This window comes from Chiroxiphia lanceolata, chromosome 2 (genome assembly GCF_009829145.1).
Source record: "Chiroxiphia lanceolata isolate bChiLan1 chromosome 2, bChiLan1.pri, whole genome shotgun sequence".
In the NCBI taxonomy this organism is placed as follows: domain Eukaryota; kingdom Metazoa; phylum Chordata; class Aves; order Passeriformes; family Pipridae; genus Chiroxiphia; species Chiroxiphia lanceolata.
Window position 1 is genome coordinate 92,722,393 of NC_045638.1, and position 14,474 is coordinate 92,736,866.

At 42.0% G+C, this 14,474-nt stretch overlaps 1 protein-coding gene across 2 annotated transcripts; it reads right to left on the reverse strand.

Annotated features, from left to right (window-relative positions):
- Nucleotides 1-103: 103 nt before the first annotated feature.
- Nucleotides 104-10,145, reverse strand: HAO2 (hydroxyacid oxidase 2). 2 transcript variants are annotated; one of them, XM_032680291.1, is made up of 8 exons: nucleotides 10,013-10,145; nucleotides 8,221-8,373; nucleotides 7,277-7,428; nucleotides 6,201-6,481; nucleotides 5,616-5,831; nucleotides 3,692-3,850; nucleotides 2,277-2,346; nucleotides 104-392 (listed from the first exon to the last, which is right to left on the reverse strand). In XM_032680291.1, exons 2-8 carry the CDS (start codon nucleotides 8,349-8,351, stop codon nucleotides 337-339), a joined length of 1,065 nt encoding a protein of 354 aa, XP_032536182.1. In that variant the 5' UTR covers nucleotides 8,352-8,373; nucleotides 10,013-10,145; the 3' UTR covers nucleotides 104-336. The 2 variants fall into 2 exon arrangements, with proteins under 2 accessions (XP_032536182.1, XP_032536181.1); XM_032680290.1 differs by having other exon boundaries at nucleotides 6,201-6,484.
- Between the last annotated feature and the right edge of the window lie 4,329 nt (nucleotides 10,146-14,474).

Sequence of the window (14,474 nt, forward strand, 5' to 3'; positions counted from 1 at the left end):
GGACAATCAAGTGGAAAAAGCAAAGCACATAGTTTTCCATGTCTGGATGTCCAGTGTAAGAGAACTCGGGAGTAAAGCCCAACATAGGTAATGACATGGAACAGCCAGTTTAAAGCAAATGTATTTAAGCAAGTAAAAATTATTCAAACTGCTAAGGAATTCATTGGTCTCAACAAAAGCAGAGCACAGCCTTTGCTAACACAGAGACTTTCCTCATCTCCTCAGAGGTTTCCTGAAGGCCTTATCATACTCTTATTGCTCCTTCTTTGCTGTCTTCAGTCTGGCTGGGACCTCGGCTTGAGCTGCCTCTGTTTGGTGGGTATCGCAGGAGGCTGTTCACAGCTTGGAGAACCGGACCAGGTGTCGGCCAATCTCTGAGACTCTGGCACAGCCTGAAATACATGACATAACAATGAGAAAGAAAGGTTTGTAGATGAAGCTTGGAAGCCCCCCTCTCTGAATTACAGTCTTGTCTTGTATGAGCTGGGTTGGGATAGGTTTGTACCTCAGTAGTTCTATTCCTCAATGGTATCTTCAGCTTTGAGGTTAGGCACCAGACTTCCCACACAAGTAGAGTTAGAAACATGAAAAAAAAATGATCCTTACAACAAGCTGAGCAGAATGTTATCATCCAGTCAGCAGAGAAAAGGTAGACAGAAAAGATATGGGGATTGCTGGATGCCAAGTGACCAGAGGTGGAGATTTGCATTGGCATTTCATCTGGTCAAAAATGGGTGGAAGAGGGATTCTGGTTGGCACCCAGCTGGACATAAGCCAGCAGTGTGCCCAGGTGGCTACAAAGGCCAATGGCAACCTGGCCTGTATCAGAAACAATGTGACCAGCAGGACCTGGGCAGTGATCAGTCCCCTGAATGGGGCACTGATGAGGCTGCACTTTGAATCCTGTGTTCAGGAGAGATTTAGATTGGATATTAGGAAAAATTTCTTCACATGAAGGGTTATCAAGCGTTAGATGAGGCTGTCCAGAAAAGTAGTTAAGTCACCCTCCCTGTAGGTATTTAAAAGACATGGAGATGTGGTGCTTAGGGACATGGTTTCATGGTGGACTTCGCAGTGCTGGGTTAAGAGTTGACCTTGATGGTCTTATAGGTCTTTTCCAACCTAAAAGATTATATGATTCTATGAATTTCACACTTGCACTAAAAAGATCCCAACTTGCTGCTCTTGCTGAATCCAGTGCCCTTTTGCATGTAAAGTGTAAGAGCCTGCTGGAAAAAAAACCCAACAAAACAAAAAACAAAACCCCCACAAAACCAACAAACCCACCATGTAGGAATCTTTGCTAGTTGAAAAAGTGACCTGTAAAACCAACCATGCCAACAGGATTTCAGTTCCAGTCTCCTAGTCAGCATTGTTATCCACTTGAGTTCATGGTTGCTAGAGCATGAAAATCTTTAATAAGATCCTTTGCTGATGTCTGAATACCCCTGCACTGGATCTGCATGTCATGCTTAGTATCATAGAATATCCTGAGTTGGTAGTAGCCCACAAGGATCATGGAAGTCCATCTTCTGGTCCTGCATAGGACAGCCCCATGAATCACACCATGTGCCTGAGAACATCATCCAAATGCTTCTTGAACTCTGGCAGGTTTGGTGCTGAGACTTCCCTGGGGAGCCTGTTCCAGTGCTCAACCACCCTCTTGTTCGTATGTGAAACGAGTTTGCATTGGGCTCTGCAAGTTTGCTGTCAGTGAGGGTATCAAACATGGCAGCTACAGCTGAGAGCAATAGTGAGAAATGAGAGTGAGGAACAAAAGTAAAATCTTGGAGGAGACATGAAGGCTTTTAAGGCATGTAGAATGCAGAGATTTGAACCTCCACCAACAGGCTGTAATCTCCAGTATGCAGAGAAAAATTCTGCATCCATTTTTAATGAACTTTTCATGCAGAAAAAAATTGGTTCCATTTTGCCCTGATAAACACTATGTTAAATACTGAAAAACATATGCTACCATTCCCAGCAGAACAGAAATTGCAAGTTTTGCTCAGCTTTACTTAGCAATTTTGTATCTCTTTAGCTGGGTCACAAAGCTGCTTTAACCTATTTCCTCCTTGCAGGTGTCATTGCTGTGACACCTGAAATGCCAGGTGGTTTTCTAGGAAGCAAAGAATCACCTTAAGCATAGCAACTTGAACCAGCACAGCTCAGGTGGATTGCCTTTTTGTGACCCATCCATCAGATTTCTGATTTTATATGGCTTGCATGAAGAAACCTCTGTATCACCCATTGCAAACAACCTGCAAAATACTTACCGGCCAAGGCCATCGACAAACGGAACTCATCCTGCAAAATTCTCAAAACGTCCTGGAGACCTTCTTCACCCTGCTCCAACAGAGAAAGCACTCAGGGTAAAAGGAGCACTGGCACAGAGCAATGCTGCAGGATGCTTGCACTGTGAGAGCTGGGACAGTCCCTTAACCTCATGCCAATTCCAAGCTCTCATACAGATGAATGTTTAAAACTTTGTGATGGATGTGCTCAGTTCATCGCAGATTAATTTAAATGCTTTTCCTTTTGTGATACATCTGAACATGGAAAGAAAACAAAGCTGTTTTTCACTTCTGACATTTTCTAGCTGGTTTCTTCTCTTAGCTTTCAGTTTTCCTCTGCCAATTGGCTTGTTATTTAAAATGTCAAGCCTTACAATGCTGACAGTTTTCAATGAAGTAATGAGAGTTTTATATATGATACTGCTTTAAAAACTTTAGTTTACTCAAATACTGATCTGAATCTTCAAAAATAATATATTGTGTGTTTTCCCCTGTGTAAGTGACACCAAGAAGCTCAAAATCCAATAAATTGTATATAAGATTTTGAGTTTCTTGTAAAATACTGGATGATTTTTTTTCTTTTTTTTTTCCTCTTATATTTTCTTTTTACTTCTTACAATAAAGAATGTTTTGGGTGCAGACAATGCTAGTGCTTGTTCATGTCCTTCCTCTTTGTATGCTAGGGTAACACACTGAGATACATCTTTAGGAATACTCTAACTTACTCATCTTTAGGAATTTAATACCAAAGCACAGTTAAACCCCCCAGTTCCGATCTCCATTCTGCTTGCATTGTGGAAAAAAAGCAGGCAACTCACAGCAGCACCCTTTTCATGTTAGGTCCTTTTTTTATGTTTGCTGGCAAAAGAAACAGTACTGGCAACTCTTCCAGGTTTCTCAGAAGATTCAGGTGACTTCTTGCTTAAAATCTAGCTACTGGAATCCACAGCAATCACACCACTGGACAAGAGTCTCATTCAAAAGATAGGAAATGTTTCTAGACCATAAAAATAAAGATTTTTTTATTCTAAAGAAAAGTTTGGAATCTCCAATCAAGAGGCTAAATAGCAAAAATTTAGTAAAGCAAACAACTGATGTAATAATATTTGAATTATATTATGTTAACTTTCTGCATCAGAGGCCTAATTCATGACTCTGGATTGTAGAAATATTCCCATAGTTAAGAAGCAGTATATATAGGAAATCGTGAAATTCAGTGGTATTTTTAAATCACAAAAATGTCAGATTTGGGGTGATTCCACTTAAAAATTCATTAAAAAAAAAAGAGAGAGAGAGAGATTCTTTCCCAGTGAAAACTTTTTCTCTATGACTTCAATAACAACAGAGTGTTGAAGAGTATGAGAAGCAGGCATATGAACTGAAAGCTCCTTACTCACCTTGTAAGCCAGACCCCATAAAGCTGGTCTTCCAATAAAGACGCATTTTGCTCCCAGTGCCAGTGCTTTTAACACATCACTTCCTTTTCTTATTCCACCATCTAAGTAAACTTCAATTCTGCCTCGTACTGCCTCCACAACTTCAACCAGAGCATCAATCTGCAAAGAAGCATCCAGTCTCACCTTGAGGTCAACCTTTGATTCCAAGAGAAAGAGGATATATTCCGAAGAGACAGGCAGGGAGACAATGCTTCCATAGCATACCTTCTCAAAATAAAATGTGGTGATGCATCACAAATAGCTCAGCACCAAAGGCTGCAGGATAAAGTGCAGCTCCCTATTCTGTTTACCAGATAGTTAACATGATTTTCCAGTGCTTTGCCTATATTGATATTTTTGCTAGCACTTCTGGTGAGTGCTTTATGGAAGATTTTATATATAAATTTCAATGAAAATAACTGTTATTAATATTTTACTTTTGTTTGAGACAAATGTTTTTAAAAATGCTGATGTCCAAACTGCCTACAGTTTACATTTCAGCCTAATCCTGGTGACCACCTGTCAAATGCCTCCTCAAATCCCCTAAAGCATCTATGAAGGATTTCATTTGCTTTGTATGACAGTCAACATATCATTTCCTCCAGGTTAAGTCTCCTGATTCCCTAAGGTCTTTTTTGTAGAGTCCAACATGGACTAGAGTCCCAGTTGCTAGTGCAGGGCAGCACCATACAGAGATGCTGGCTCTGGTCCCAAAGGCAGTACAACCAGAGGCAGGACATTACACTAGACCTAATTAACTCTCAGCAAACCCAAATGGCTCTTTTCTGCAGTCTCTTATACCCTTTTGCCTCCTTTTAATTTTTTTTTTTTTTTAAGTAGAGCAGCTATAACTAAGAATACTAAGCAGATTTTTCCAGTTAATCCAATTTTTTTCAGGATTTCAGACTAAAAACTTTCAGGCTGAAATTTTCTAGGAGTAGCTCATCAAGGACAGGGACAATAGATTCTATTGTCAGGCTTGGTACCAAAAGAATATCAGAGCCAAACCAGGTATCTACTGCCCTGTCTGTGTATGTAAAGAAACTTTTATGGTAGAAGAGCAATTCAATATGGATGCCATTTCTGTTATTATGCCCTCAGCATTTAGACTATAAATATTTTTTATTCATTATTGTCAGGCTTGATGTAGAATAGAAGACAATTCCCTGGTACCTATTTTTATTTTACAAAAGAAAACAGAGAAAAAAACATACATAAGATACTATGCAATGCAGAACTGTAAAATAAGGGCAATTGGAAAAACTGAGAGAAACCAAATTAAACCAGTGAAATACACATATGCCCAAACAATGTTTGATTTCTTTGTACAGTTTAAAAAGCAGGGGAATTTTTTTCCAGATAAGTTATCCTTTTTTTGGCTCATGAAAGTCAATAAATTCCCATTTAGACTTGAGTCCGTAAATACGCAAGCAGGCCTCTCACTAAATCTAGCTGCGTTATTTTGCATGTTTTGACAGATGTGAACAATGAGAATACATTATGCTTTCATTTGTACATTTTTGGTTTCAGAGCTTCATTTTCCTTTTGCTGCAGTGCGCAAAGAGTTTGTGTGCACTGCACCAGCTCATGGAGACACAGGCAGAAAACATTTCCTGACTTAGGCCAGTACTTTATCTGCAGTTATGTGGTTTCTGCAACACTCACAGAACCCTCCCAAGAAGCTGAGAAAATACTTCATTGGGTAGCTCATGCCAAGTCATGGATCTTACAAGTTTAAAGCTAAAGTACATCTGCACATACCCACGGCCACTGAACAAATACAAGTCCACCAAAAGTGTGCACACAGAGCTGGTCATAGAGATACCCAGGTTAATGCAAATATGCAGGCTATAAGCAGTCACGGGACATACATTTTCCCACTTACAGTGGCAGGTCCTTCATCCAGTTGTCTTCCACCATGATTGGACACAATAATTCCCTGAACTCCGTGTCTCACTGCCAGCTCTGCATCTTCTTTCGCCAAGATGCCTTTGATGATGATGGGCAGGTGGGTCAGGCTCTGCAGCCAGTAGATATCATTCCAGGTGATGGAAGGATCCAAGCTGTTGGGTGGCAGTCCGTACTCAGAACGGTCATCTCCCTACAGCCATACAACAAAAGAAAGCCTCATCTGAGCTGCAACAATACAGAGGTCCTTGAAGTCTTTCCTTGCCATAGAAAAGATTAATTAAACTTGCTAACAAACATGTTCATCAGCTCCAGAAAGCATATATCTCTGAAGAAGAATAATTACAGTGGGGGTGGAGATCAGTTTGTCTTAGGCATCTGGATGGGGATTTTGAAGTCAGAACCCAGGTTGGCAGGAGATCAAGGCAGGATGCTGCAGAACCAGAAGGGGAGAAGATACACCCTGGGTAGAGCAGATGCCAAAGCAGCAGTTACCCAGTGGTTTTGTCTCATGTGGTACATGCCAGCAGAGTGAATGAAAGGACAGGCTCATTTTACAAACCTCAAAGTCTCGTTCCAAGTTCTTCAGTTTCATGTGGGGTGGAAGGCAGAAACCATTGCGGATATCGTCGCGTCTTTTGCCCGTGTAGGGCAGATCTGCGGTGAGGACAAGGGCCTGGAAACCCAAGGCCTCCGCTCGCTGGACCAGCTGACGGGAAACTGCCCTGTTGCGGTGGATGTAGAGCTGGAACCACCGGAGGCCCCCGGGAGCGGCTGCAGAGATCTCCTCCAGCGTGCAGGTGGAGTACGTGCTGGCAATGTAACAGGTGTTCATGGCTTTGGCTGCTTCAGGACGTATTGAAAAAGAATCAGAAGCAAAGTCATTTGAACCGTCTCGCCAGACATCAGACACAAATTTGTACTCTTTGCAGAGACTTCCTGAACTCCTGTTTTACGTATATCCTACGAAGCACAGTGCAATTATGACCCCTGGATTAAAAGTAGCTGTATTTACCATGCACTAGTGTAGGATCATGGTTAAGAAAGCAAGAAAAAGAGAGGCAATTTACCAAGCTGTGCGTTTATTTTGCAACTACTTTTTTTGAAAAACCATGAATTTTTTCTTTATGACTGAGTTTTCACAGGAATGCACTCTCAATTCCACTTTGTGTACACAGAAATACACAGAAGAAAAGAGTAATTTTAAAGCATCAGGTCTCCAAATCCACCATAGGATTTGTGAAGAGATACCGTCCCTCTTTTTTCTCCAAGGGAGATATTTCTTAACTGGTAACAAGGAATTCACAGTCTGAGTCTCATCCACCACTTTTATGACCTATCTAGAGCCACCAGGACTGAGAACATTGTGTGGTTCTTGGTGTGAGTCAGAAATGGGTCCACTGCCCTTGTCTTAAGTTTGCAGCACATTCCACAGTGAGGATCTTGTAATAGTGGTAGCTGGAGAAGTAGAGCAATGCCTATACAGGTTCCCATGCAGAGTGTCAGAAAGTGGGAAAGGAGTTTGCCCCTTCAAGCCTGAAAACTTTTCTCAGTCACACTTCAAGCCATCCTAAAAGCTTCTTGAGGCTTTTACACAAACCACCCTTTTCACAACATGGCAGCAGACCAGAAAAGTACCTCTGGCTGTGCTTTTCTCTCCATCAGGCCATGCTAGCTGGTGGAAGCCAGTGGGGGCGATTCCTACGGGAAAGCTGATTTCAGTCCCCAGGATCTTAGTCCTAATATCCATCATGGATACATTCCGCAGTATACGTGGCTGGAAACGAATTCTGCAAGGCAAAAAGAACCACATTCAGGATAGTAGATGTTCAGTGACTTTTCTGAAGTTTCATGGAAACCAGGTCTTCATTTACCAACTACAAGGCAGGAATCTGAGACAATAAATAGAACAGCATATAACAGAGGCTCTTCATCCTTTCTGTTCACTTTTAATGGTCAGTTCAGCCAGAAGTTCAACCACTTCCATTTTCCATTAATCCTGCTTACTGGCCACAGTACTTAATTTCTTCACTTCCCACTTCAGCTCACCTTGTGGGTCCCTTCCAATTCAGCATATTCTGTGATTCTGTGTCTTGTTCTCCCATTGTCCACCTCCCAGGTTGCTTCTACTTGCAGCCCAATCCCAGGTGGGTGCCTTCCACTCCAACATTTGTATGTCTGTCCTCACTGTACAGTGTGCCTGCCCTCACACTCTGCAGCATGTTCCCCAAATCCCATTCTACTTACGCTTAGACTTCCTACTTTTCTGCAAGAGCTCCCTGTTGCTTCTATTATAGCTACTCATCTCCTTTCCTGTCATGCCATGTATACCACACAGTATGTTACCATACCCTACCACTTGCCTGTACCCTCAGCATCACTTATGCCTCACACAATCTGTGTCACAATCAGGCTGGCATCAGACCATGGAGCATATATCATTCAGGTAAGTGCATTTTGCTTGGGGATCACCTTGAAAAGGCAAGGTCTTAGGTGTCTTTGCTTGTGAAGTCCAAACACTTGCACAAAAATGTAGTTTAAAAGCTCCCAGTACAACACCCCTCATTTCCTCCTCGCATTACCTTTTATATGCCAAGATGTTTTCATCTCGTGTGCTACAGTCATCTGCTCCAGCTGCAAAATAATCCCAAGCAATCTTGGGTAAATACTTTTTAGCGTAGGCTTCAAAGTCTGAAAGACACACCATAGCCATTGCTGAGAGAGGCTCTGGGAACCTTGAAGAAAAGAATAACATGGAGGAGAAATTAGATCCCTGAACTGTCATTCTCTCTTCCAGGGGCTCTCATGTCATTCAATGCAAACCTTGGAGCTGTCTGTCTTTTAGGAGACCTTCTGAGAGGTTGTCTCCGTCTACTGTGCACATCAGTCTATGAATGCATCTTCTCCCCTAGTATGAGAAAAACTTGCAGATGCAGCTATAGGAAGCTTGCATCTCTGTGCCTTTCTTTATTCTGTTTTAAACAGCAGCCTGAAGAGGACATTTTAGGTCCTCTGATCTTTTAGTCGTATAATTCTGTCATAAATTCCATCTTAAAACTAGCTGGGTTATTTGTTCCACTAATTCTCCTCAAAGTTTGTCCCAGAACATCATTTGCTAGATTACCCCTAAGGACAGGTCCCTGACTGAACAATTAGTTATGGAACACAGTGATGGAATTCGAGATTATGAAATCTGGAAACAAGTAAATGCAGAGTCTACATCTAACCTGCTCCAGCATGAACGCATTGTAAAACTATGTCCAGACTCTGAGTGCAAGTGGAACAGCAACTCTGTGGAAAAAAACAAAGCATTTTCTACAGATCTTCATTTCTCTTCTCTAACAAATATCTTCTGGGTGTTTGAATTACATGACATATACTGTAAAATGAGCATACAGAATTTGGACAAACCATGAGAAAATACTGGCAAAAACCAATTTCTGCAAAATGAAACATGTTTCTAAGAACTACCCTCAGCATTTCAGGGAAGACAAGTGATGTTGTGTTACCCAGATGTCTAATCAAACCAACATAAATGCTGCCCAGCAAATGCCTGCATTTACATACTTTTGAAGTAGCCAGGACTAAAAGCTGTGCAAATTAATGTTTTAGCAAACCATGGCTGTGTGTGAGGAAAAACATGTACAAAACACAGACAAAGTCAATTTGCTAAATTGTTTATTGCAATTACTTCCACAGCTCTGATTAAAATAGGTATTTACTAAGGTATATGAAAACATGAAGTTTTTAAACAGCTGTGGTTCAGTCTGATTTTTCTAAAAAACATACAGGAAGAAGTAAATATCCTAATTTTCAGGATTAGCCTCCCACCACAGATTAGCAGGGGTTGCAAGCTTCACCAAAATCAGTCCCGTGTGTCTGATGTCGTACAGTTCTGGCACAGATAAACACCCAGGTTGTGTACACAGAAACAACCTGTCAAACTGCAGGCATGGAGATGTCTCAGTGACTGAGGTACCTGTGTTTACATTTGAAAATTAGGACTTAAAATTCTATGCTAGAAAAGAGCCCAAGATGAGGGACTCACTGGAAGATGAAGAAGAAATGCGACTGATTTCTTCAGTATTAGTTTGTCTCATCTGACAGGCATTAGGTAGCCAGTGGTGTAAGTATGCCAAGCCCGCTCTCTATGCATTCAAGACATCAAGCACTGCCGAAAGCACAAGTCTTCACATATATACCGTGACATACTTTAAACAATGTATCGCAACTTCTGCTTTTCCAACTCTTACAAAGGTCAAGACCAGAAAGCATAATAAGATAAACCAAGTCCTCTCACAGCAGAATAAACTGCAATTTTAAACAACCCAGGCTCAGTCCTGTCTCCAAATTCAGGTCTCAGTTCAGACTTACTTTGGGTTTCAGGGAGAGCTGCAGGAGGTGAGAGTTTCTCCCTCAAGTTTGCCTGCAAACAGGATGTAGAGAAGGTCTTTTCAATGAGTAGATTCTGTTTTTTCTAGAATCGATAGGCAACCGTCAGAGATTAAAGCTCAATCCTGTGGTAAACTTTGTACTGTTTGTATAACACTAATGTTGTTTTGCTATCAGGTGGTTAAAAATTCCTTCTAAAAACATGCATCACCTTGTCAGTGGTGCAATTGCTTGGGACAGAGCCCCCGAGCTGAGCTCTTTGGCAGCTGCTGATGGCTGTGCATTCATTTAGGAGAGCAACAGTATTTCAGGGGTTTTACTGAATCTCTAAACTATTGATAACTTGCTGTTTCGTGTGCTACAGATCCTACCAAAATGATGATCCACAGACAGAGTGAATTGTTACAACCCACAGCTACAGAGCTTGGACTCTTTACCAGCACAGTGAGAGATATTTTTTGCCTCCTACAGTATATGAACAACTAAAATACCCTTTGTCTTCTGCCATTTTTAATGGGCTATGAGTGCTCTCATGATCCAGTTGCTCTCCCACTGGGCTTGCAGATTCCCTCCTTTGGTCCCCCACTCAGTCATCTCCCAAGAGGACTGCCAGTCCTCCTTTTTCTGTGCTTGGAGCTGGTGGGACTTCTCTGTGCCTCCCTCCACCTCCTCTGTTAGCATTACAAACCAGGACTGAGGTGCCAACAGATCTTAAATTTGCAAGATACAAAAAATAAACACTGGACAGTTTTATTTGTCTTTTGTTTTTTTAGCTTTTGGGGTAAAAAAATGCTTTCAGCATTTCCATGCATCTCTGAGATCTTGAAGCTTCGATTTTTACTAACTGAAAATTGAGATATTATGATAAGAGGTGTAGAGAGTGAGGAAGAAACTTGTTAAAACACTCCCAAAGTTTTACCAGTACTGTTGTCCTCCCAGCCCAAGCAGCCCAGATGGGGCAGTGAGTGAGCCAATGCACTGGGAAAGAGCAGGAAGCTGAACAGAACTGCAGCCTCAGAACCTGCTGTTCAGCTGGCTAGTCTGGTCCGGGACTGCAGACCTAAAGTTTCTGACAGCAGAAGTTGTAGTTCACTGACACCATCTATGCAGCTGCAATGAACCCCTGTTCTTCTGTTAGATGTATTCACAAGATCCTGCCCAAACTCAACCAGGCATGGTTATCTCTACTGTTGTGTTCTGAAATTTGTTAAAATTCAGCCTTCAGAGCTCATTATCTGCCAACAGCACTGTGAAGTTAGTTTCTGGCACGGATAGTTATGGATACAGGTGTCACAAACCAGACAAGGTGTGCACACTTAGCTAGAGTACCCATGAGCTCTTTGGTTTGCTTTCCTGCTCAGGAAGAGCTGTGCAGCAGATGGCCTTCAGGTCACTTCTGAAGAGGAAAGCTGTGTTCTCTGTATGTGCACACAACCGAGCACATCCCTGGGAAAGGATGGAAAATCCTGCCCTCATTCTTTCTCCGCTAGATGTCAGGTTTGGGTCATATATATCAATTTATGTTGTTAAAAACAACAAAAACCCCCCAGTACTTGCTGGCCTTCAAGACACTATGGCCTTAAACCCACTACAATCACATCACAAGAATGCCTGCTAATATGTTTGGAAATCTTCATTCTCTGTGTTTTATTCTTAACGTTTTCTGGTGCAACAGCACAGTAATAAATGTAACTACATCTGGTCTGCCCTGATCTTTTTTTCAGCCTACAAGTTGTCTGCAGGGTCCTCTGTCATATTTCTCATTATGCTGATCTAAGGACTCCCCTACTTTAGGGATGCACATTGCAGGCAACTCACCAAACCATAAAGTTTATGGTTTCATGATTATCATAATTTTACATGAATTAAAAATAGTCTGTGACTACTGTATTTTGGATCAGGAAAGGGGAAAAATCTCTGCATTTGTGCTGTGGCTTTTAAAAGGCTGTACTTTGCATCTAGATATATTTTCTTCCTTCAGCAATGGGCTCAATTCAAAGTAGCAATGACTTTTTTGTCCCAAAAGTGGTATTTTCTCTGATACGAGTAATAGTCCCATGATTTAGCTGTGAAGCTGTTAAATTCTAAGGAAATCAAAATTTGCCACAGAGATAATATCTTTGATTACAGCCCCTGTATATACTCAAAAAAGTGGACAAGTTTTAAAGCTCTGGAGCCCTTTCATTGGAGTACAATAAAAGTACCTCCCTCCCACCCTCCGTTATTCCTTACTTCCCTCCCTTCCTCCTACCCTCCCTCCCCCCTACCCTTCATCCCTCCCTCCATTATTCCCTGCCTCCCTCCCTTTAAAAACTTTGCTGGAAGCCTTGTTGCCTTCTTTCGAAAACTGAATAAAATAATATAGGAAATAATTGCACATCTGGTCCAGGCTTGCAGGTAGAATGTCAAGCAGTCAACAGCCAAAGCTCAGTTTTTGCACAGATCTGCATAGCTGATCTGAGCCAAAGCTCAGTTTTTGCACAGTTCTGCAGCTGCTTACTTTTCAATACTAACATAGTCAAAAGCTCGTGAGTCCAAACACAAAGATCCTCTGTAAATCTGTGCTCCAGTTCCTATTACAGTCACGATGCTCATTACTCCAGTTGGTTGTATTTGTTTGCTTTTCACAGATGGCAAATCACTGTGGGTCAAGTTGACATCTCTCTCACTGATGCATCTACTAGTGGTTGGTTCAGTCTGGGACTTTGAAACATTTCAGTGAAGAATCTGGTGAACTCTAAGCAATGTAAATAATTCAGATGGCATAACAGTTTGCATACAGTCACCACTGTTTTTCCTTATCAAATGTCTTTCTTGAGCATATGCCTCATGTTTGGAAGGAAAATTCTTGTCAATCATACCAGAAAGTCTATCCCAAACTGAATATTTAAATAGCCATCCTCTGTTATAGGAGGAGATGGCAACAAATCTTATATTTAACACAGCCTAACACTTTTGATTATAAGACACGTTTTTCAGCTGCTTCTAATTTTTTCATATTTTGATCATTCTAGGCTGAAATTTTCCATCCTTGATCTCTGTGTTGGGCTGAATTTTATTTTGGGAACGTTTCACTGAAAGCTGGTCAGCAACTTCCAAAAAAGAGGTTGGCGAAAAATGATGGTTGGCCTATGCTGAAAATGTCTTACAATGGTTTCACTGCAGTTCAGTGCTTCATGCAGGGGCCTGAAATTAGTGGGGCCTGATCTCTGGAATCAACATCCTGGACTTCTGGCCATATGAAAATTCTGTCAGATCTGACCCAGCTGTAAATCATTGCTTTCCACTTGCACATGCTCACCAGAGCTTGTCTGAAATCCAGATATTATCTTTGCTGAACACTTAGCTAGTGCAGAGCACGCTTCTGCCATAGGAACTCAGAGAGCCCCAAATATGAGCAGAGGACAGAGAGCTGGCCTGACCCCACTCTCCCTCACCCCATGCCACCTGGGTTTGGACTCAGCCTGAAACAGCAATAAAGGGGAGAAGGAAGACAAAAATAATGGCTTAAAAGAGGAGCTGTGGGACAGCACCTACGGACAGGCAGGGTGGGATGTGCAGAGGCAACAAGGTCAGAGACAGAGTAGATGGAAGCCAAGAGGACAGGGACATCTTGGGATGACAGGGCTTCAGGGGGATAGAAGAATCAAGAGAAGGGGACAAATTAGGGGAAGAGACAGAAGGGCACTGCCTGTGACATACTGCTCTAGTGTTCTAGGAGACGATCAGATATTTGGCTGTTCTTTCTGCAACCACCTCTGCCTCCAAAATCCAGAAGAGAGATTTATTCTCAGCATTACCCTGCAGAACAGCAAACAGCTATGGAGTCCTTTGGGAAAATGTGTCTCATGTACCTGGGTTTAAATTTTCAGAAAGGAAGTGTTTTCTGCTAGCAGATTACTCCTCTAGCTCATGTGACAGGGCTCTGTACTGGGTGCCTGGAAGGCAAACCATGTCTCCCATCTCCAGTGTAGTGTCACGTGGTAAAATGTGATTTCTGAGCCTTTCTTTCTGGCTTACCTAATGTGCCAGAAGGTCACCTAACTACAAGTGTTCGCAGTAGGCAGGCATCTCAGTTCGACAGCTGTACCAGCATGACAGAAGAGGTCTGAAGCACACCAGGTTTGACTACATGTATCAGAGAACACCGAGCGAAGATCTGCTAAACCAGTGACAACAGGGCACAGTGAAATCACAGGATGCAAAAGCAGATTGGGTTGGGAAAGAAACACCGAGGGTGGTAATCCACAGCCAGTTAATTGCCAGTAGTGCTATGTCAGCACTCTTCCAGTCTGTGAGCATTCAAAGTGGTTCTTGAGATTACCAGCAGTCCTAAACTCTGCGTTCTGCACCCTTGTCTATTAAATAGAGATGAGTTTGTTATTATGCACAGCACCAGTTCAGGACTATTCTTTTTTTTCTGGGCCCTGCAAGAGCTAGTGGA

Coding starts and splice junctions, on each gene's coding strand:
- HAO2 (XM_032680290.1), bottom strand. CDS start 8,351: ATGGCTATGGTGTGTCTTTCAGACTTTGAAGCCTACGCTAAAAAGTAT. Junction 5,832..6,200: donor ACTTGGAACGAGACTTTGAG/GTTTGTAAAATG, acceptor GTATGGCTGTAG/GGAGATGACCGTTCTGAGTA. Junction 3,851..5,615: donor TGGATGAAGGACCTGCCACT/GTAAGTGGGAAA, acceptor GCTTCTTTGCAG/ATTGATGCTCTGGTTGAAGT.